Genomic DNA, 20,460 nt, shown 5'->3' on the forward strand with positions numbered 1-20,460 from the left:
ATTGGCACCATATTTCTAACATCTTTAGCCCACTTCCTATCTCTGTGTCACATATGGTAATTTTCCCAGTATTTCAAACTTTTCCATTATTATTATATTTTTATGGTGATTGTGATTAGTGATCTCTGATGTTACTACTACGACTTGCTGAAGGCTCACATGATAGCATTTTTTTAGCACTAAGTATTTTTTAAATAAACTGAATGCTTAATACACTACATACAGTATAAACATAACTTTTACATTCAGTGAGAAACACAAAAATTTGTGTGACTCACTTTATTGTGATATTTGCTTAATTGCAGTGGTCTGGAACCGAACCCACAAGATCTGAGGTATGCCTGTATCTTCTAGAATATTCAATTTGATGGCCTGGTGACATTTCAAACACGATATTGGAGAAACAGAACTGATTTTCCTCCCTTCTAAAATCTATCCCTACTCAGATCTTTTGTTCCATTTAATAACATGACAATCTTCTCGGGCACTCATGACCAATAAATGTTCTCCAGCTGCTGAAAACAGTGATGATAACACTACTAATAACAGTACCCATACAGAAGTTTTACTATACTGCAGACATTGTTCTAGGCTTTACACATACTTATTCATTTAACCCTCATGAAAACCATTTTACAGATGAGGAAACTGAGGGATAGTCACAGACAGCCTGGTTCCAGAGACAATAACCTTAACCACTGTGCTATCCTGCCTGGAGAAATCTTCAGTTATTGTTGCCAGCATTCTTAAGATGTGTTATAGCTGACAGTGGCTGGAAAGTGGCTCATTCAAGATATGAGGGACTTGAAATTGGGTAGTAGTTATGGGAATGGAAAGAACGACCAACAGGGATACACTGAAGACCTTTCATTGGAATTGCACTAAACCTTGCGTCACCTATAACACCGTGGGCAGTGGTGGGTCTCAAAGACCCAGAAATGAGAATAGGAGTGAATTAAATACACAGGGAGTAGACAATTCCTTTTTCTATCAGACTGGTAAAGGTGACTAGTTCTGGTTCCTTATGGGAGGTGTAAATATTAGGAGATCAGAAAGATACTGGCAAAATGAAGATGATATGACAGTCACTCTTCTTTTACTAAATAATATATAGTACACAACATGCCTAATTTGGTGGTTATGGGATTCTGACATCTGATTTGTTGTTTTCTATTCATACATGTATTTCTATTCATTGAGTTTTAACCAAATGCTTCCTATTTGCATTCTAATGTGCATATTATATTATGCATATTATAATACTCAGTTCTGGTCACTAGAATTTATAATGTTTTTGTGGAGATGACACATTAAAATTAAATAAGCTCATGAGTTAATAAATATTATGTAAATGTCATAAGGCAAGGTGACCCAGTGGTTAAAATCACGGGCTTTGAAGTCTAGATAGACTTGGGTTCTAATTTCAGTCTTTCTTTGTGACCTTGGACAAGTCACTTAGCTGAACAGAGTTCACTTTCCTCATCTGTGACTCTGGATGACAGAACCTACTTAATAGAGTCTTCATGAAGAAGAAATGAGATGATGCTCAGTACGGTGCCAGGCACGTAATTCTACACACACACACACACGATGGAAGGGGAAAAAAGATGAGTATCAACTGAGGACAACAAATGCATTATTATATGTTCCAAAGTGGAGCTCAATATTAGCTAAACAATTAACCGGTTGGTATGGGAGGAGCAGCTGGGACTTAAAGGATGGAAGGGTCTTGAATAAGCAGGAAGGGCATTTCAGGGAGATAGCAAGGCAGAGCATATCAAGAGACTCTAGGAGGAAGGTACAAAGTAAAGAGAAGGACAAGCACAAAATCTATAGATCTTCTACTAGGGATTAGACAGAGAGAACCACCAAAGATGGTTTTTGAGTCTTCACAAGTCAAACAATTGTGCTACTGGTAGTAATCCATTAGCCATGAAAGGAAGGGATTTTTAGAGGAAGAATACAAATTCAGATTGAAATAGGCTAAGTTTGGGGTGATGACGGAAAAACTTTCACTGTCTAAGAGGGTGGAAAGAGACAACAGACTTGGGACAAAAGGTACAACCAGAGATGTTTTAGCTCCTGGAGAAGAGAGTGAGGTCTCATGTGTCTTTGTATCCCTCAGAGCACCTAGCACAGAGCTTTGAGCATTCCAAATACATAACACTTGTTGCATGGATGAATGAATACATGAATAAATGAATGAAAGTAAAATTTTTGGTGTTATCTTCACTGAGGTGATATTTCAATTGTGGGCACACGTCAGTTCTCTAAGGAAGAATAAAACTGGGAGGACCTCAACATTGGAGACAAAAGACAAAAACTGAAGTGTTAGAGTGAAAAATCATGAGTGGACAGGGAGAGAGAAGGAGATGTTAAATGGTGTCAAGGGGGCACTGGGATAAATGCACTAAAAAAGCAGAAGATCAAGTGAGGTCATTATGTCTTCAGGGAACAAGTTTAGCCAAGGGTTACAAATGGAAGCCACAAATGAAAGAATGAAAATTGAACAAAAGAGGGGGACAAAGGGAGACAACAGATGAAGAGCATGTCTGAGATTTATGGTGAATGAAGGAGAAGAAACCTCACAGAACTTCTTTTTAAAAAAAATTTTATTTATTTCATTTTTTAAAAAGTTTTTTTAGGGGAGAGAGGTAGTAGGCTTATTTATTTATTATTAATTTTTTTTAACGGAGCTACTCGGGATTGAACCCAGGACCTCATGCATGCTAAGTATATACACTCTACCACTGAGCTACATTCTCCCCCACATTGCACTTCTTTCTTAAAATGTCTCAGTATGGGATGCACAGAATAAACATCTGTTCTCGGCCCACAAATAATCATAAAGTGCATGCATACATGAATACATGAATACATGAATGAATAAATGAGTGAATCATTCATATTGAATATGAAAAAAACACTACATCTTAATTTCTTTTTCTTAATCAGAAAATTTTCACCTGTATTTCTCTGTTGTGGGGATATAAACAGACACAAACGTATTTGCAGGTGACAAAGTTGGTCAACATCTGTAAGATAAAAACTGATCTCTTTCTAACATATTACTCTTTTACATGTTGTTATGGGAAAAGACACACACAGAAAGTTTTATCACTATGCTTTAGACTGTGGGAAGGGAAATATTTATGAATAAAGACAAGGAATTGTAATTCTCCTATCAATTGTTTTAGTAAAAGCTATACTCCCTGCAGGTACCTCCCATCTGGATAGTTTCTTTTATTAAAACTTATTGTTTTGTATGTTTGGAAAATGCACAGTTTTATCATCACAGAGAAAAGTCTGTGTAATGTCATTATACTATAAAAAGCAAACATGACTTACAGAAACAGGAAAAAAAACACCTGAAATCAATAAGCATCTATTTACTTTCCCTCATCTAAATGAGAAACAGACATCAAGAAAATTTAGCTATGGGTTTGCCTTTTTTAATGTTATGAAATTCATGCTGAGTGGAGAAAACTCATGCTTGATATGTTCAACTTAATAGTACATTTTCAAGGTGAATTACTAAATCCTCAAAACCTGACCTTCTAATGAAGGCACTGATGCACGCAGAGTTGGTGAGGAAAACCACAAAGATATAAAAATGCATAGATATATGATCAACGAGGGACAAATTTTGATGGAATTATCACCAGATCTCTACAGACAAGGCATATCTATCAAACATGCCTACCATTAGCTTTGATTCCATTAATTCCCTGAGAAAAGACATCAGGTAGAGTTCTGGATACCAGGTGTGTAAACACTAAGAGATTCTGATATTACGATATCTTTCATGTAGAAATCCGAACACAACCCAACCAGATGCAGAAGCGAGTTTCCGCTGGGATTGCTACCTCCCCTTTTACTACTGGTATCATTATTTAAACGTTTAATGCAGGAGAAACTGAAGGCCAAGAAAGAACATGCCTGCACTTAATTTCAAGTGACAGCTAATACAGTGCATTAAAGGTGTAATACTATACACATGGTAGTTATACACAAATAGTAACATTAAAAGGGGTTATAACATCCCTAAGACATCCTAAGTCTAAAACACTTAAAAAGCACATTTGCAGTACAACTTATCTTAAATTATTTTAATTGGTTTCAAGAAGACTTTAGATTAGTAATGGGCTTTGACTTTTTCTGATTATGAAAGAGAAACACAGACAAATGCTTTTTAGGCAGCCTTGCATCATTCCCTGGTAGCTACCACATAACCTGTATTACTTAAACGCTATTAACGGTCAATGAATGTTATTTTCACATGTTTTATGTAAATTTTGTTTTCTAAAAGTTCTTAGTTCTCTCAATATGGCTAATGTGAAACTTTTTTTGTTTGTTCTTTCTCTGCATTCATTATCCAGGAATTTTTTCAAAGAGAAGGGTTTGGGCTGGGGGTAGGGGGCCAGGAAGGCAGAGTGACAGAGCTTGAATACTTAACAACCATTTTACTGCTGAGGGACTTTTTTTTTTTTTACTAGTATGAAAAATAATCCAGTTACATTCTTTAGCTCAATTACTTACAAATAACTTATCTGAAAAAAAATCAAGTAAATCTGTCAGTTGTGGAAGTTTCTTTTTCCATGTGTTATCTAGAGATAAGCCAGCCTGTACTATTAGATTTCCACTGACATAATTGTGCATGAATTCTGATCTGATTTGGTATTACATGGTGCAAAAGGTGACACATTTTCTCTAATATACCCCATTAGAAAGGAAAGAAATTGCCAAAGTATGAAATCTGAGGACCTTGATTCAGAAACTATGTGACTTTGAGGTCAGCTTAAAGGGAAAAAAAGAACTTGTTCAACTACCCCAGGCACTGAAGGTTGTGACAAGCAAATCTAATACCCAGGGTAGTTACTCTGTTGGATAATCAATAAAATCTTACATTATCAGACTGTAACAGCTGTATATTCGTTTATCATATTGCCTTGGATGTCTCCAAAATATCCAGGTGTGGAATCACAGAGAATACAGATGCTGCTCCCACTCCCAAAACACTGCTGATCAGAATACTCAGCTAAGATACCAGAACCAAGAAATAGCATTTATGTGCATAACGTGCTGAATATTGATTTTAACATCCACATAATGCTATCTTACTACAGCAGAAAAACATTAGCTCCAAAGATCCTGGAAAAGAGGCTTGACCGAGTTGCTTAGAGCTCTTATGACAAATTTTTTAGTGATATAACTGATCTTTTAAATCCTATGAGAAATGACCTTGAACAAATTAGTAAAATACCAGATGTGAACTGTTGGCAATTTCAAATTACATTTTCTAAAAAGTCTTATGTTTTAAGAAGGAAATGTTGTGCAACCTCTTTTCCTCACTTGACTTTTTATTTTTGGCAGCCAGTCAGAATAAGTAAAGCCTGACTTCCACAACATAGGACTGGCATTTTGTCCTCCATCAGTGGAGGACAACGAATGTCCATTACAACGTAAATAGGAATTTTAAAAGGATTTTTTACAACTCTTGCCTACCCCCCAACTAGTTTCAAGGGAGAGCTTAGCTAGAAGGTGAAAGTTTTGGACTGAAACCTTATCTATAGGCAAAGCAAAAGAAGAGAGAGTTAGGGAACTCTTAGAGATTCCAGTGGAGAAGTAGAGAACTGTCAGTCCTTCGTTGCTTCTCATTTCATAAATCAAAAACAAAAAGTGCAGTAAAAATAAATAGCATGCTAAAACTTGAATGTTCCTGGCAATGTGGAAGGTGCTATGTTTGTTTAATTTTTGAGCTAACCTAATCCAGCACCACGTGCTGATAAACCTTACAGAGAGAGAGTCTCCTGGTAACAGGCTCCATATTCTTGAATGCCACGGGACGTGTATCAGGAGCTTTCGCTCTTTGGAGATTGTGGCTGATTGTATTTTCCAAAGATGGCCACACTGACATCTCTTCTCCCTTAGATTCTTACACAATATGAACTTGACATTCCTGATGAAGATATGGTAGAATTGGATTTACCCTCTCCTTGAATCTGGGCTGGCCTTAGCGACTTGCTTCACTAACAGAATATGACAGAAGTGACATTCTGGGACTTGCAAGGCTAGATCATAAGAAGTCTTGCAGCTTCCACCTGGATCTCTTGAAACACTCAATTTTGAATTCTCCCTCTCAGAACCAAGCTGCCATGTTATGAAAAACTAGCAACAACCTCTGGTCATTGACTGAGCCATCTTGAATGTCCAGGCTTTAAACCACAGCCCAGACATTAGCTAGAACCACACGAGAGATTCGGGCAAGAACTCCCCATGTGAGGCCAGTCAACCCACTGAAGAGTGAAAACATGGTAAATCATTGCTTTAGGTCACTAAGTTTTGGGGTTTTTTTGGGGGGGTGGGGGAAGGTTGTTATGCAAAAAAAAAAAAAAGTAGGATTTGGAGGCAGCAAACTAGAGTTTGAAGCTGGATTGTTTTACTTCTTTTGTGAGTTTCAGTGAGTTACTTTATATCTCAGAGGTTTCAGTCTTTTCATTTGAAAAATAGTGACAATAGTAGCTGCTTCTCAACTGACCCATATTCCTCCAGCATCATGTTTTCCTAATGACTCTTAGACCAAGGGTAGAATCAGCATGGTTACTGTATACGTTCTGCTCTGAACCAACTTTGGAGGCATTTAAAATATTTGGCCTCCCTCTACACTGATATGTCTTGTTTCCACAGTGAATCTGTCTGTACTTACTGGAAGCACAGTGAATGGGTTAAAGGCACTGTCAATAGACCTGTTGCCATCATTTTCCCAAATGCTCTCTCCAGACCTACTGCCCGTGGAAAAGAGGGCTGGGCAGGCATAGAGGACTCTTTCTCTGTCTATATTGGACAGAACATACTAAGGCTATGAAAAATTGCATCCCAAGTGGTCCAGTTGACATCTCTTGGTGGGTCAACAGGATTTGCTAAAATATGACTGGGAAGGAAAATCAATTAAGAGGATTTGTTTTCTGATCTCAGTCTCTTCACAATCAGAAGTTACGTGGGTGGGGTGGGTAGAGCCCAATGGTAGAGTGCATGCTAAGCCTGGATTCAATCCCCAGTACCTCCGTTAAAAAAAAAAGTTACCTAATTCCTAGTCTTAGCTTCTTCTCTATTAGATCAGTTAACTGGTTTTTAGGCTCAACTACTTCCCTAAGTTAGTCACATTATCTAGTTTCTAATCTTAGCTACTTCTTCACCAGCCAGGTTAATCTTTCTGATACTGAAGCCTGGGAATGATGTCTGATAGGCCAATACACAGAGTTACAGGGTACATTAAGTAAGGTAAGGAAGGGAAAGTACTTTGAAACATGCGAAGTCTACACAAATATAAGGATGCCTCAGCAAGGCATCTCACGGTCATCCAAAGGCCTAAATGTTCCCTTACTCTCTCCAACATAATTTTTTTCCATAATCTTATTATAGTCACTGTTAAAAAGTATCTCTCAAACTTGTTTCTTTGTATTGTCATAATGACTCGTTAGGTGCAAGATGCCATGAGTTATTGCCAGGGCTACTGAGGCGCCTTCTAGCATATCTCCTACTTCAAGTCTCATCCTCTAATTCCATCTTCTGCCCCATTGCCATAGTTTTCTTCGTAAAGTACAAATTTCATCATGATGAGTCCCCACGTGAGAACTGTCTTAGATTCCTCAATGCTTGGAGGATAGAATTCAAATTCCTTAGACAATGGCTAGAGGCTTCACAAGGCTAAATTTCCCTGTCGGGGGTCAACCTCCTCCACTTCCACTCCACTACCCCATACTCCTGGAGTGCACCTGCCACACTTTCACGCACATCCTCATTCATCCTTCAAGACCCAAACCAAGTGCCATTTCCTCTGTGCAACATTTGCTGACAGTCCGGTGAAGATGGTCATCTGATGTTTTTCCCACCCAAATTCTGTTCATAACTTTATAACATTTTTCTCACTGTATTATAATTATTAGTTTACATAACCAAGGGTCTCATAAGACAGTGACTCCTGAAAGGCCTATATTATGTCATACTTATCTTTGTCTACCCAATGACTTGTTCCTCAATATATGTTTATGAGAAAAAAGTATCACTTTTCAATAAGAGGGAAACAACAGCAAAATACTTCCATCTATTCCTGAGACTGGGCTTCAAGGGGTGAGGGTTTGTTTATGAATTTAGGAAGAAAATAACATTTTAAAACTTCCTGACTGAAACTTGGATTACTTTTATTAAAAATGTTTTACGTCAAATTATTTTAAGACATTGATTCACACAGAATGGAATGGAACAGAATGCTGTATCTACAAGCCTGAAGTATGTTGCAGTAAAAAAAAAAACCTCGAAATCATACAGGCCTATAAAAACAAAGATTTATTTTTTCTCATACTATATGCCCATATGAATTGGCTCCATGTCATCTTTAAACCAGAACTCCAGCTGAAGGAGGACTTCCCACATGGACAGTTCCAGCTGTGTTTCAAAAAAAATAAAAAGATAGCAGAGCCAAAGATGGCTCTTGATCCTTCCTGATGGGAAGTGGCATGGGTCACGCAAAATGAGTCACGTGACCAAGCCTGAGCTCAGTATGCAGGAAAGCATATTTTGAACAGAAGGCAATCTACCATGCTACTGAAGGGAAACAGACAAGTGACACTGTCACCATGTTAAGACCTCTAGAATAGTTGCCTGTTGATAGGAATCTAAGAAAACAAAACCTGCTCACTTGATTATAGTTACGTATCTTTGTTTACTTTGAGTCTAGCTTAAATCAGTAAATTTCAAAGAAAAAAAAAGTACCATGAAGTTTTTATATCTATCAATTTTATACTACTTATGGAGTATGAAGCAACACAAAAAGGCAGTATTTCTTGTGTGGCAAGATTCTGGTCAATGGAAGCAGGGAACCAATAAAATTGAAGGATTAAGTACTCCAGGCTGCCTATTCCAAAAATCTATTAGACATTGTGGATCTTTTTATTTATATAAAAACATCTTGACTTTTAAAGACTAGGACTTTACCTGGCTTTGGATTTGCCCCAAGATAAAAAGACTTGTATTAAAAATTTTTAGTTCATTGTATCACCAAAAAAAAAATAACCCAGAGGCCACTGAACTATTTTGGTAAAGTCACGCATTTCTTCAAGTTATGATTTCCTTAAATGATGTCAACATTATAGATTTTCTGATAGTTCTTTAACATTTCCCTTTTGAGTGTAACTTAATGAAAATAGATACCTCTATTTGCATAGCCAACTCCTGTTGGCAAGTTCTCACAACCGAGGAAGAATTTCTATTTCATGAACTCCTTTTAGAACCTGCAGAGTCAACGTCTTTAACATGATGAAGAATTTCTTTGCCAAACAAACTTTCAAGCAGAATAAAAATCTTGGCACTCTGGGCTCAGATGGAGCATCTGTGATGCTTGGCATCACATCTGGTTCTGCTGCTTTGGTGAAGAAACGTGCTCCTCATCTCAACATGCAGTGGTGTCAGCCGGTGTCAACGACTCTGCCAGTGATCGTGAAAAAATTGTGTCTATTTCTATGAACGCTGTCAACCTCCTGAGAGCCAGGGCTGACACACTGCTATTTCAAGAGGTTTTGTCAAGAAATGGGAGTAGAAGAGTAAATTCATTGCTGCAAAACAGAAGTTAACTAGCTTTCCAGAGGACCTGTCTTGCAATGTTTGGTTGACCTTCAAATGAAAGTTTTGCTTTTTTAAGGCAAAGGAAATTCAACTATTAGAATAACCCAACAAGGAAGAGTCCATTCATAGTTTGCTTTACTTGAAGGATATCCTTGCCAAATTACCTAGGTAAATCTCTGCATTTAAATTCTTTTAGCTCAACTGCCACTCTGGAAGGGCACAGGGTAGGCAGACATTCACCTAAATGTTCCAGGGATGGAGAAGGGCTTCTGCAAAATGGAATAAGGAATGACAAAATTGCCAATTTGTTTACATGTAGAAATCCATAGATAGCTGGAATCATTAGATAATACTTTGAAAGCTGATCCTGCTTCTAATGTCCTTAACATGCAACCATGAATACTTTAATTCTCTAAAAAAAATGACAAAGCATTAATGATGCAGACTTTTCAAAAGATGATCTCAACAAGGACTTTGGAGAACTCTAGGAATCTCACTATACCTAACCCTTGTCTAATAAAGCGACAGCAGCTCCCATTTTGCTTGTTACTGTTTTCTTTTGCCAAGTCAGTATTTTAAACACTTATTGCCGTGAAACTGAAGAGTCATAGTCAAACAGATGTCAAAAATAACAAGCCTATTGCTGCGTCAAAAAAAAAAAAACACTCTATAATTTCAATATCAAAGCCAAACATCAGCCTTCTTGTAGGAGCTTATTTTTGAGCTGAATTAAACTTTATTTTTACTTGAAAAATTTGCATTTATCTCAGGTGTTTGAGGAAAATAGGCATTAATGTCAAGAGAAATGTGGTTAAGAGCAACTGAGATAACTTTAGAAAGATACTTTGTAGTCTCTGTAAAATAATTCAATTTCCGCTGTGAAAAAAAGGCATGAAAAAGTTACCTGTGTATGCGTTTATGGGGTTTCTTCTAGGGAGAAAGACAGCATCAGATTCTGAAAGGGTTTGTGACCTAAATAAGGCTAATGCCCTCTGCCCTGGTGCTTTGTAGAGTGAAACATTTTAAGGAATGGAATGAATGTTGTGAGGAGGTGAAATTCTCTTGAAAAAGTAAGTCAAGCATGCCTCAGGGCGCCACTTGCCAAAGAATAACACAGCCTCCTAAATAGGAAAGTCACCTATTAGAGACCGGCACTCACCCACTCGCATTTCAGACACGCTTTTCTGAAATAAAAACTAAGGCAATTTGGATAAAAAATATTTGCTTTGTTAGATACTGTTTTTAGTTTCCGTATTAAATGAAGGACTGTATAGCCATACTTACATAGAAGAGTAGGACTAAGTTAAGGAAAAATGCACTCGGATCTAGCACTTTAAAAAGCAAGTCTTTTTTTGAGAAGTACAGAATATGCAGTTGGAAGGCACCGGTATTAAGTGCCTGTTGCTCCTGTAACAAATTAACCATAAACCATAAACAACACAAACTTATCTTACTGTTCTGCAGTTCAGAAGCTGAAAGTGGGTCTCACTGGGCTAAAATCAAGACGTGGGCAAGGTTGCATTTCTTTCTGGAGGTCCCAGGGACCTTTCCAGCTTCTAGAAGAAGTCGCCTGCATTTCTTGGCTTATGGTCCCCTTCCTTCATCTTCGAAGCCAGAATAACAGCTCACTTTCCCATCCCACCCCCAAGTCAGTTTGGGTTTGATTAAAGCCAGCGCTCTGGCCTTGACCGCGTGTTCCCACAGTGGGTCCTCCATGGCTGTGCCTTCAGCAGCTTTTTCATTGTTTTTAGGTTCACATTCTGCTTGCTGAGCCTACGGTACAGGGTACATGGTTTCTTGGGCAGCAGATCCTGGGGCTTATAGAACTTCCTGAGGTTCTCTTTCTGAGTCTGGTTAATGATGGTGAGAACAAGGGTGATGGACTGGCTGACAGCTCCAGTCTTGGAGAGCTTGGACCACATGCTGCCAGTCACTTTGGCGATGCGCAGCTGGGAGAGCTCCACCTTCAGGTGATTCAGATGTTCCAGCAGCTCTTCCTTCCTGCCGGGAAGGTTCTAAGCATCGGTTTTGGCCACAGCTGCACAAGAGGCTGCCAGCTGCTGCACACCCTGATGGTCTCTTCCACTTTTAAGGACACTCATTTAATTGGGCAAACTCAGATAATCCAGGATAATCTCCCTACTGTAAAATTAGCTGATTAGCAACCTTCATCCCATCTGCTACTTTAGTGCCTCTTTGCCATGTACTGTAACATATTCGCAGGCTCCAGGGATTAGGACAGGGATCTCTCTGAGGGGCTGTTATTCTGCCCACCACATACTCCCTTAGTTGGCATGGTGGGAAAGAGCTGAGTGTGCAAGAGAACAGTGAGAAGTAGAAATTTAGAAGTAAGTCGCTCCTAGTTGGGATGGATAGTACATTCCCTGATGGTGCTACTAAAGATCATGCCTGAGATGAATATGATTAATTTGCCAGAGCTGAATTAGAGAATAAGCAAGTGGAACATACTGTACTATGACTACAAAATGTATCTCAGTTTATACCTCTGGTATGAGATGTTTCCTATAATCTCTGAAGGGACATGTGTCCCTTAAGCAGGCAGGCTTTCCTAATGTGTGAAGGATAGTTATGTCAGGGTCTAGGAAAGACTATTCCATTTTTGTTTTAGAGCACAACTGGGTCTAGATGTTTGTAGTTGACAGAATTCTAAGATGGCTGCCAAGATTCCCAACTCCTGGTGTATATGTCCTGTATAATCCCCTGCCCTTCTGTGTGAGACAGATTTAGGAATATGATGGGATAGTCAGTCCTATGACTAGATTATGCTACAAGGCAGAGTTGACTTTAAAAAGAGATTATCTTTGGTGGGCCTGACCAAATCAGGTGAACCCCTATGATGGACTAGGCTGTTCCTGGAGAAAGAGATTTGAAGTATGAGAGACTCGACACAAGGTAGATTCTCTATTGATGGATATAAATATGGATAATAAAAATTTATAAATATTTATATAAATATAAATAAAGATGGAGGGGGCTGTGGAAAGTGGCCACTAGGAGTGAAAAGCCAACAAGAACACAAGAGCTTCAGTCCTCTAACAACTAGGAACTGAATTCTACCAACAAATGAGTTCGGAAGTGGATTTTTGCAGAGCCTCTAGACAAGAGCTCAGCCTGACAGTACCTTGAGTGTGAGACTGAGCAGAGAACCCAGCTGAGCTACACCTGGACATCTGACCTACTGAACTGAAAGCTAATAAATGTGTATGGTTTGATGGCTATTTGTTATGCAGCAATAGGAAACTGACAAACTAGTACAATGGTATTCCAGTTAAACATAAGTTAGGAATTTTTTTTTAAATAATTTTTTTTTCTTGTCTCCTCTTTCCCTGACTTTCTCCAAAGCTTTGGTCTGTGTCCCCACTCAACAGTTATTTCATTGAACATAACTAGAAAATGCCATTTTGTCAGACTAAAATCTTCTCTTTTATCACTTATCAGAGCTATCTCCTTTTATCCCCCCTTGCAGTTAATATCAGAGACAGAGACATATTCAACTTGGATGTATTATACACACATTAAGGGCTGGAGAATCAAACCAGAAAAACACAGATTCTGAGAATTAAGGCAAACAATCTGTATATTTTGAAGTAACTCAGATATTTCATTCACTGTGTCTAGTTATGCTGAAACACAGTAGCCTTGACATAATGGTTGAAGAAAAAGGAGAAACAATGTAAGCATCACTGTCTGAACATTTTAATATCTTTTATCAGTAAACATTGCTAGAATGCTACACATTTGGATTCATACCTTTTCTTAGGAAAACCTGAATCCTGTCTCTGGCTTCCTGATACTGCAGCTGAATTCGATTACAGGGGTAGGCCACACCGTGAGAAGCATGCCTAAACTTTTTAAGCCACAAAACAAAAGTTGATCTTTATTAATTAGCTGTTGAGATTATACAGACTGACCACTGTATTATTACAGATAACATGGTGAAAAACACTATTATGTAGTTTATTGATAGCTCCACCTAGGTAATTTAGCTAAGTCTTATTTACTAAGATAGTCCATTAACCACAAAGGCAGGATTTGCTGTCAGGTAGAAATTCAGATCAAACCATGACTTTGTGGTTGCTGGCGGAAAGAATGCTTTACAACAAAGGGAACGGAGAATGCAGTACAATGTCTTTGTAACATTTAATTCAGGACAAATTTCATCTCCAGTGCAGCTTAACCTAGTGCTACCACATAACACAGACATAAGTGAAAGTATTTAACAAGTCAATGATTCATAACTAAGATGCACCGTTTAAAACACTCATATTCTCTGCCTTTGTAGAAGCCATGGAATTGGATAAGAGAGAAGCCACCTAATTTTAGATTTAAGCAAATGTGGGCAAAGGATTCTAGAATGAAGGATAAGTCTGAGGATCACAAACCCTCATATGAATAATGATCAGCTGTTTTAGTAAAGAACTAACGGAAAAAAAAAAATACTCAAAAGTCCACCATGTGAAAAAACTTCAAGATCTGGGGATCCAGGTAAATCGTAACTTTGCTTTTATCAACTTTAACCAAAGTCTGCCCAGGTATTCAAGTCAGCACTAATGAAAAGCTATTAGAAAACTATTATGTTAAGTAATTATCATCTTTGCTTCAACTTCTTCTACCTGTGTCTGCGCCATTTATATTATTATGTTGAGAGAAAATACTCCAAGCTCAAAAGAAGTGAAGGACTTCAGTTTCTACCCACACGGACCTTGTCAGGTAGCCAATGACTTGTCCTTTCATTGTGAGTGACTAATATCAATGCTGGCTCTAAAGAAAGACACTTTTCATAATCGCCCAACAATCTGCTAAGTGAAAACATATGGATAGGCTTAGGCAAAGCCTGCCAGGGGTCTTTGCTGAATGGAAAACAGGTGCTTTCATTCTGTGCCACGTAATACCCCATTTACCCCCAAGTCCAAAGGTTACAGGACTAATAGCTGCCTTGTGGTAATCAGGGAAAGCCAAGACACTGGCTCTGGTGAAACATCTGGGACATATTTTACATACTTGCAACATATGCTTCAGGTTCAATTAAAGTGAGGCTTTGGCACATTTATTAATCTTTTTTACTTTTATCCTATAAGAGGACCCACTGACCTGACCTCACTATTATACCATATGAGAAAACAGAGAAATAATGAGAGCTAGAGGTCACTACCTGCTCGTCTGGCAAAAAACACATTTGTTTTCTCATGAAATTCCATTATGCATGACTCTCTACACAAACTTTAAATAGAGGAACCAATGAATTTTTTAAAGTAGGAAATTACCCTTCTCCTACTCAGACACACTGATAGCCAAGACTTAGAACATTCACCACTGTGAGAGCCAGTCACGAGACAGACGCCAATAAATGGAAACTTGAAGGATCCTTTCATATTTCCATTTCTTGTAGTAAAAACTTTTAATATTGCTAGAGTCCATGTTAAGATTCTTCCCTCTACTATGCAAGTCCCTAAAAGTCTATTGTAAATTATTCCACTGGAGATTTTCTTTTTGTTCAGATATGATTTTTATATTCTCAATTGCATTATGAGTGAAAGAAAGAAAAACCTTCTAAATCACTCAAATAAAGGGGTGGATTAATGAAAATCAGCTTACAATCTTTTCATATGTAAAACACACTGTTTGTCACCATTCTGTACAGAAAAATACAGTTGAATTCACACAGTAATTTAAGCACTCACCTTCGATCAACTTTGGTAACTAGACCTGAAAATGTATTTGAACTAGGGTGTCAATTTCAGGCAACCAAACCGTGGATCCCAATAGATGCCGCTCCAGAGATGTGGGATTGTTTCCACTCTGGCATGATCTACCTGACATCTATGTTTTGGTGAGCTGGTTAACCAGCCGTGCTGTTGGTTTCCCACTCCTAACATCTTCTCTATTAAAAATGACCAGAAGGGAAGATAAGTGGTATAGAGTAACAACCAACTAGCTAAAAAAATACAGGCTGACGTCAAGCAGGGGCACTGAAGTACTAGACTTCACTAAGAGTTTCCATTTTTTAACATTTCTGGGGAAACGCCTGCTGGTGGAATGGCTCTTTATGGTGGCTTTAATAATAAAGCAGCAACAAGCAAGGGAAAATGGCCATAAATGGATGGCAGCTCCGTGTTTATCAGCAAAGAAATGATGATTCAGAGCTGGCATGTTGAGTTAAAATATCAGTTCTCTACAGCTCTACAACTGACCTTAACAATAAATCATATCATTTATTGCCAGAAGTGTATGCCCTTGTTATTCAACATTAAAAACAAACACATATGTGTTTTTGCAGGAAGGAGATTTTGTTAGTTTATGTTTGATGATGTTGCTAATGACTAAATGCTGTTCAGAAGAAAAATTCCACATAAAAGCTCTATCAGTTTAAAAATGTTTGAACTAGCAGAAGGGAGAAAGTGTGTGTGTGTGTGCATGTATTTCTATTTTCCTTCTAGCACTGAATATTAGTTAGGAAAAAACTCATTTGGGAGGTTAACTAATCACTGTGAGGTTGTTTTGTTTTCTTTTGTTTGACATTTCCAATGCTTAACTTCCAGCACACAAATTCTTACACTAGGATATAAGTGTACACCTCTACTGGAATCAAAGGTCAAGGGCATAAATTAAGATATAGCTGTTTTTCTCTTTTCTTCAGAAGATTTCAGCGGTTTACTATAACGGAAGTCAGACAGATTCTATAAGGTCAGAATCTGGTTTTATACGCTGAACAACGTGGAAATAATGAATGATAGTCTCACTCTTCCTTCCCAATCTCACCTTAAGACTTTAAGATTTTACGTCTAGAAATGCCAAGAGATAAGGGATAAATTGGGAGTTCAAGATTTGCAGATACAAACTAATACATATAAAGTAGATAAACAACAAGCTTATACTATATAGCACAGGGAACTATATTTAATATCTTGTAGTAACTTACAGTGAAAAAGAATATGAAAATGAATATATATATGTTCATGTATGACTGAAGTATTGTCCTATACACCAGAAACTGACACAACATTGTAAACTGCACTTCAAAATATATATGTGTATGTGTGTGTGTGTGTGTGTGTGTGTGTATATATACAAGAAACAATAAATGCCCGAAGATGATGACAAACCAGCCTCACTAACCTCCTTGAGATAGAAAGCTATTCTTCTGACCCCAGCCACTGCCGCAGTGATGCAAGGTCATTCTGATTCCTCCCTCCAGTGGTCCCCTCTCCCCAGGGGACAACCAATCCAAGTAGTCTCAGAAACTAGCTGTTGTGTACTGTGGGCACCATCTCCGAGCCAACCAGCAATCGAAATACGAGCCTCTCTGAGCAGACTTTCCTGACCAAGGAGCCACAGGACCATCCCAAGTCTAGGTGATTATTTAAATGCCCTCCAGAACCCTCCGCACATGTGTTCTTTTGCTGAGCAATTCTTGGAAAATTGCGGGTGACAATATCCATGTTCAGCTCATGCAGGCTGCCGTTTTTTCACTTCTCTCTTCCCCCAAAGTGTAGCCTGATTTGTAATAATCATGATAGGACAAATTTTTGCCCTTCAAATACAGTTGTCACTGCCGTTATCTTCACAAGAGCTATCAAGTTCCAGACAAGCTGAATTATTTTTTTTGTTCCTGGCAGAAAAATATTTGACCCAGCTCTGGACAAAAGCGAAGACGATTTATAGCCCTCTCTCCCTCTTTGCAACATGCAGTGGCATTGTTAGGATGATAAACAGCACTGTCCAATTTTCTGGACTCAAACACTTCAACTCCTTTTTTAACTGTCTGTGAAAACAGTGTCATGTCTACATTTCCCCATCCCCAGGTACCCAAGTGCTGGGAAAGATAATTACCTTGTCATCTTTGTCATCTTCTTCTTCCTCGTCCTCTAGCATGTCCTCCACTACCTGCAGACAGAAACAGAAGTCGTTTTCGTGCTCTTAAAGGAGAGAATTTTGTTCTGTCATTTTGAACCTTTTGGAAATGAAAACTTTATTAACATTTGAAACAGATGCACTGAGAGGAAATATTTGATCTAGAGATAGGGATTAGGAAAATGCTATGCCTTTAATTGATTAACACCAGGGAACCAAATCCCAGTCAGGGGAACCCTATTAGTGTGAAATGTTCTGTGACAACTTAAAGAATGTGAAATACGCATAAGGTAAACTAACATTAATTTGAAGGATGCTTTAAATCAGGAGATTTCTTTCTGACCTACTCCACTGTCTATATTAATTAGGCATTTTTAAGTTTGGAACTAGATAACTAAGCAGAAAACAGCTCTGCTATTTCTAATTTACTTGTCACCCAACCCTGAGATAAAAAACTATGTCTGTTCATTGTTTCATGCTGGTGATCTATGGCATAAAACTAACAATATCTTTCACAGCTCCAGTTTTAATTCTGATATATAAATGTCAACTCTTGAGTATCTCTAAATTACTTGTGGATTTTGTGGACTACCTGAAACTCTATTTTAATTTTCTGTGATTTTTATGCATGAATTACATTACGAGAATGGACATTATTGAAAGAAAATTAGAAATATATTCAACAATCAACTGTGTGTAATATGTGTAACTAACCCATGTAGGTAGATAACACATGCACGTATTTTTTTACCTCCTGGTTTACCTACTTCAGCAGAAATGGACAAGTGATTTTGGATTTGTCAAATAATTTCCCCTTGCCTGAATCAATATATACCCACAGGCATTATAAATGAGACTTCACCCTGTTTCTGGTGTTTTATTATGTTTTTATATACATATACACTAAATGGAAAACCAAAAATTTTTTAAACTTTGAGGGGAGTTGTTATTCAGGTAAATGCCAACTTATGATAGTATTTCTGCCACTTGATACAATTTCTAATTCTTGTGGTGCTTTTTATCTTTGTTTCCAGTATCTTTATCTCTGAATATACTCAATAGCATCGTGGTTATCAAATATTTCTAAACCTTTCCCCTAAAGCTCATACCTTTAGAATACAGAGATAGCTACCCCTTCTTCCACGTGGCTTTATGACAGAGACAGAAATATGCTATGAAAGAAAACTTTCATACCTAAGACTTATACAAAGAGTTACATAACCAAATCAACACATCAGGACTCCCAGTTATTCTAAGAATTTTTCTCAACTATTCTAAAAGCATTAATTGATTTTAAAAAAATAGCCCAAACACAAACCTCTAGTTCTCATGAACTGATATATAACTAAAAGCAACTGACAACCTGGAAGATTTTTCTTAATTTAATGTCACACTTTAAATATTCTATTAAATGGTAGCATCTTGTGGTCTTTCAGACATTCAGCATTGCCAAAGAACCACAGTGGCACAATGCACTGTTTCCAATATCAAGTGAGAGTTTACATTTATTTTGGGGGCATATAAAGTAATCCAGTCGCAGCAAGAAAGGAGGACTCTTGACATTCTAACTATATTCAGCCACTCCATGAGCATTTATGACAAACACCCTTGTCAAGGCACACAGTGGGAGGGACTGGATGGGCAACACAGAGATACTTCATCTGTAGTCAAGTCAGCCCTCAAGAGGCTTATAATCCAACAGAATTTAAATGGGGGCTATCAGATAGTCTTTCATGTTGACTTTTAATTTCCTGAAATTTTGAAGCACCCGTATTATATGGACAACAATAGTGACAATGTATAACTGAGGCCAGGCTGTTCCAAATTGGGCTCTTTGTGATGGGGGTTTAAAGAGGAAAAGCAGTCACAATATTTCAGTACATTGTGTGACATAAAAAACATTCACCTAACACAGCAAGTAACTAAACTAGAACTCAAACCCAGACTGTGGGATAGCAGAGAGCCAGCTCTCAAAGCCTGCCCAGCTCTAAACCAAAAACAAAACAAAACAAAATGAAAAAGGGAAAAAATGGAAAAGAAAAACAGGCGAACAAAGAATTGACCTCACATGATTTTTTAAAATGATTATAATTTTGTATCTCTAATAAAATGATGTTTACAATTTTAGATTTATATTAAGTAATTTTTCAAAGGTTGGTCATTATTACCTATTTTTAAAAAATAAAAATTATACCTATTGAGCCATACAACATGATGATTTCATATGTCTTAGATTAAGTGATTTTTTTCCCTAAAATTATGCAGAATCACATAGCAAATGTGGAAAATGAAATTATTATAATTTTATTCCTGTACATAAAGTCAAACAATATTTTAGCTGGCTATTAAGAACGGATTATATGCCTCCCTCTTCAGTACGTACCATCATCGTGCAGGTGCAAGGAAGGCTAAGTGGTACTGGATTGTGCCTAGCAGTTGTAAGGTACATAATAGGTGTTCAAGAAGTTTTGTTGAGAGAGTGAACAGAGGAATACGTGATTTATTCTTCCTATCTTCAGATACACCTTTTGGTAGAGGGCCTATTATTTATCTCACAGAAGTGAACTAGCTCACCCAGAAAAACTTATACTTAATCAATGATGCAGATAAATAAAAGCAAATATTCAAAATGCTTTCAAAGATTTGCCTGGCAATAGAAAGTTAATTTTCAAAAGTTAATTTCCAAGTTAATTTTCGTAAGTTCAAAATATTACTGAACCATAAAACAAACCAATAGCTTATTTTACACATTTCACAAATCAGCCGAAGATCTTATGTTCAAGAATAGCTCAAAGAGGTCTCCAGAATCGAGCTCTTCATTTGCAAAACCTAAACTGTTCCCACCCTGCACAAGTGGGTAATTGGCTATGCACAATTGCTCCACAAATGTGCGGGAAGAACCACCCAACACAACCATTTGCTTTTACATTTGGCAGAAAAGTGTTGCGTTAGCGAGAGGCCTTTGTG

The 20,460-nt window shown here is 37.7% G+C and overlaps 1 protein-coding gene across 15 annotated transcripts in view; it reads right to left on the bottom strand.

Moving 5' to 3' along the window:
• MCTP1 (multiple C2 and transmembrane domain containing 1) overlaps positions 1-20,460 on the bottom strand; it is a 481,548-nt gene that overhangs the window by 56,992 nt on the left and 404,096 nt on the right. For all 15 annotated transcript variants that reach the window (XM_031448470.2, XM_064482485.1, XM_031448431.2 and 12 more), the window contains one exon: positions 17,473-17,526. In XM_031448470.2, the coding sequence (XP_031304330.1) occupies positions 17,473-17,526 (54 nt within the window). The remainder of the gene's footprint in view (positions 1-17,472; positions 17,527-20,460) is intronic.

This window comes from Camelus dromedarius, chromosome 3 (genome assembly GCF_036321535.1).
Source record: "Camelus dromedarius isolate mCamDro1 chromosome 3, mCamDro1.pat, whole genome shotgun sequence".
NCBI classification, from domain to species: domain Eukaryota; kingdom Metazoa; phylum Chordata; class Mammalia; order Artiodactyla; family Camelidae; genus Camelus; species Camelus dromedarius.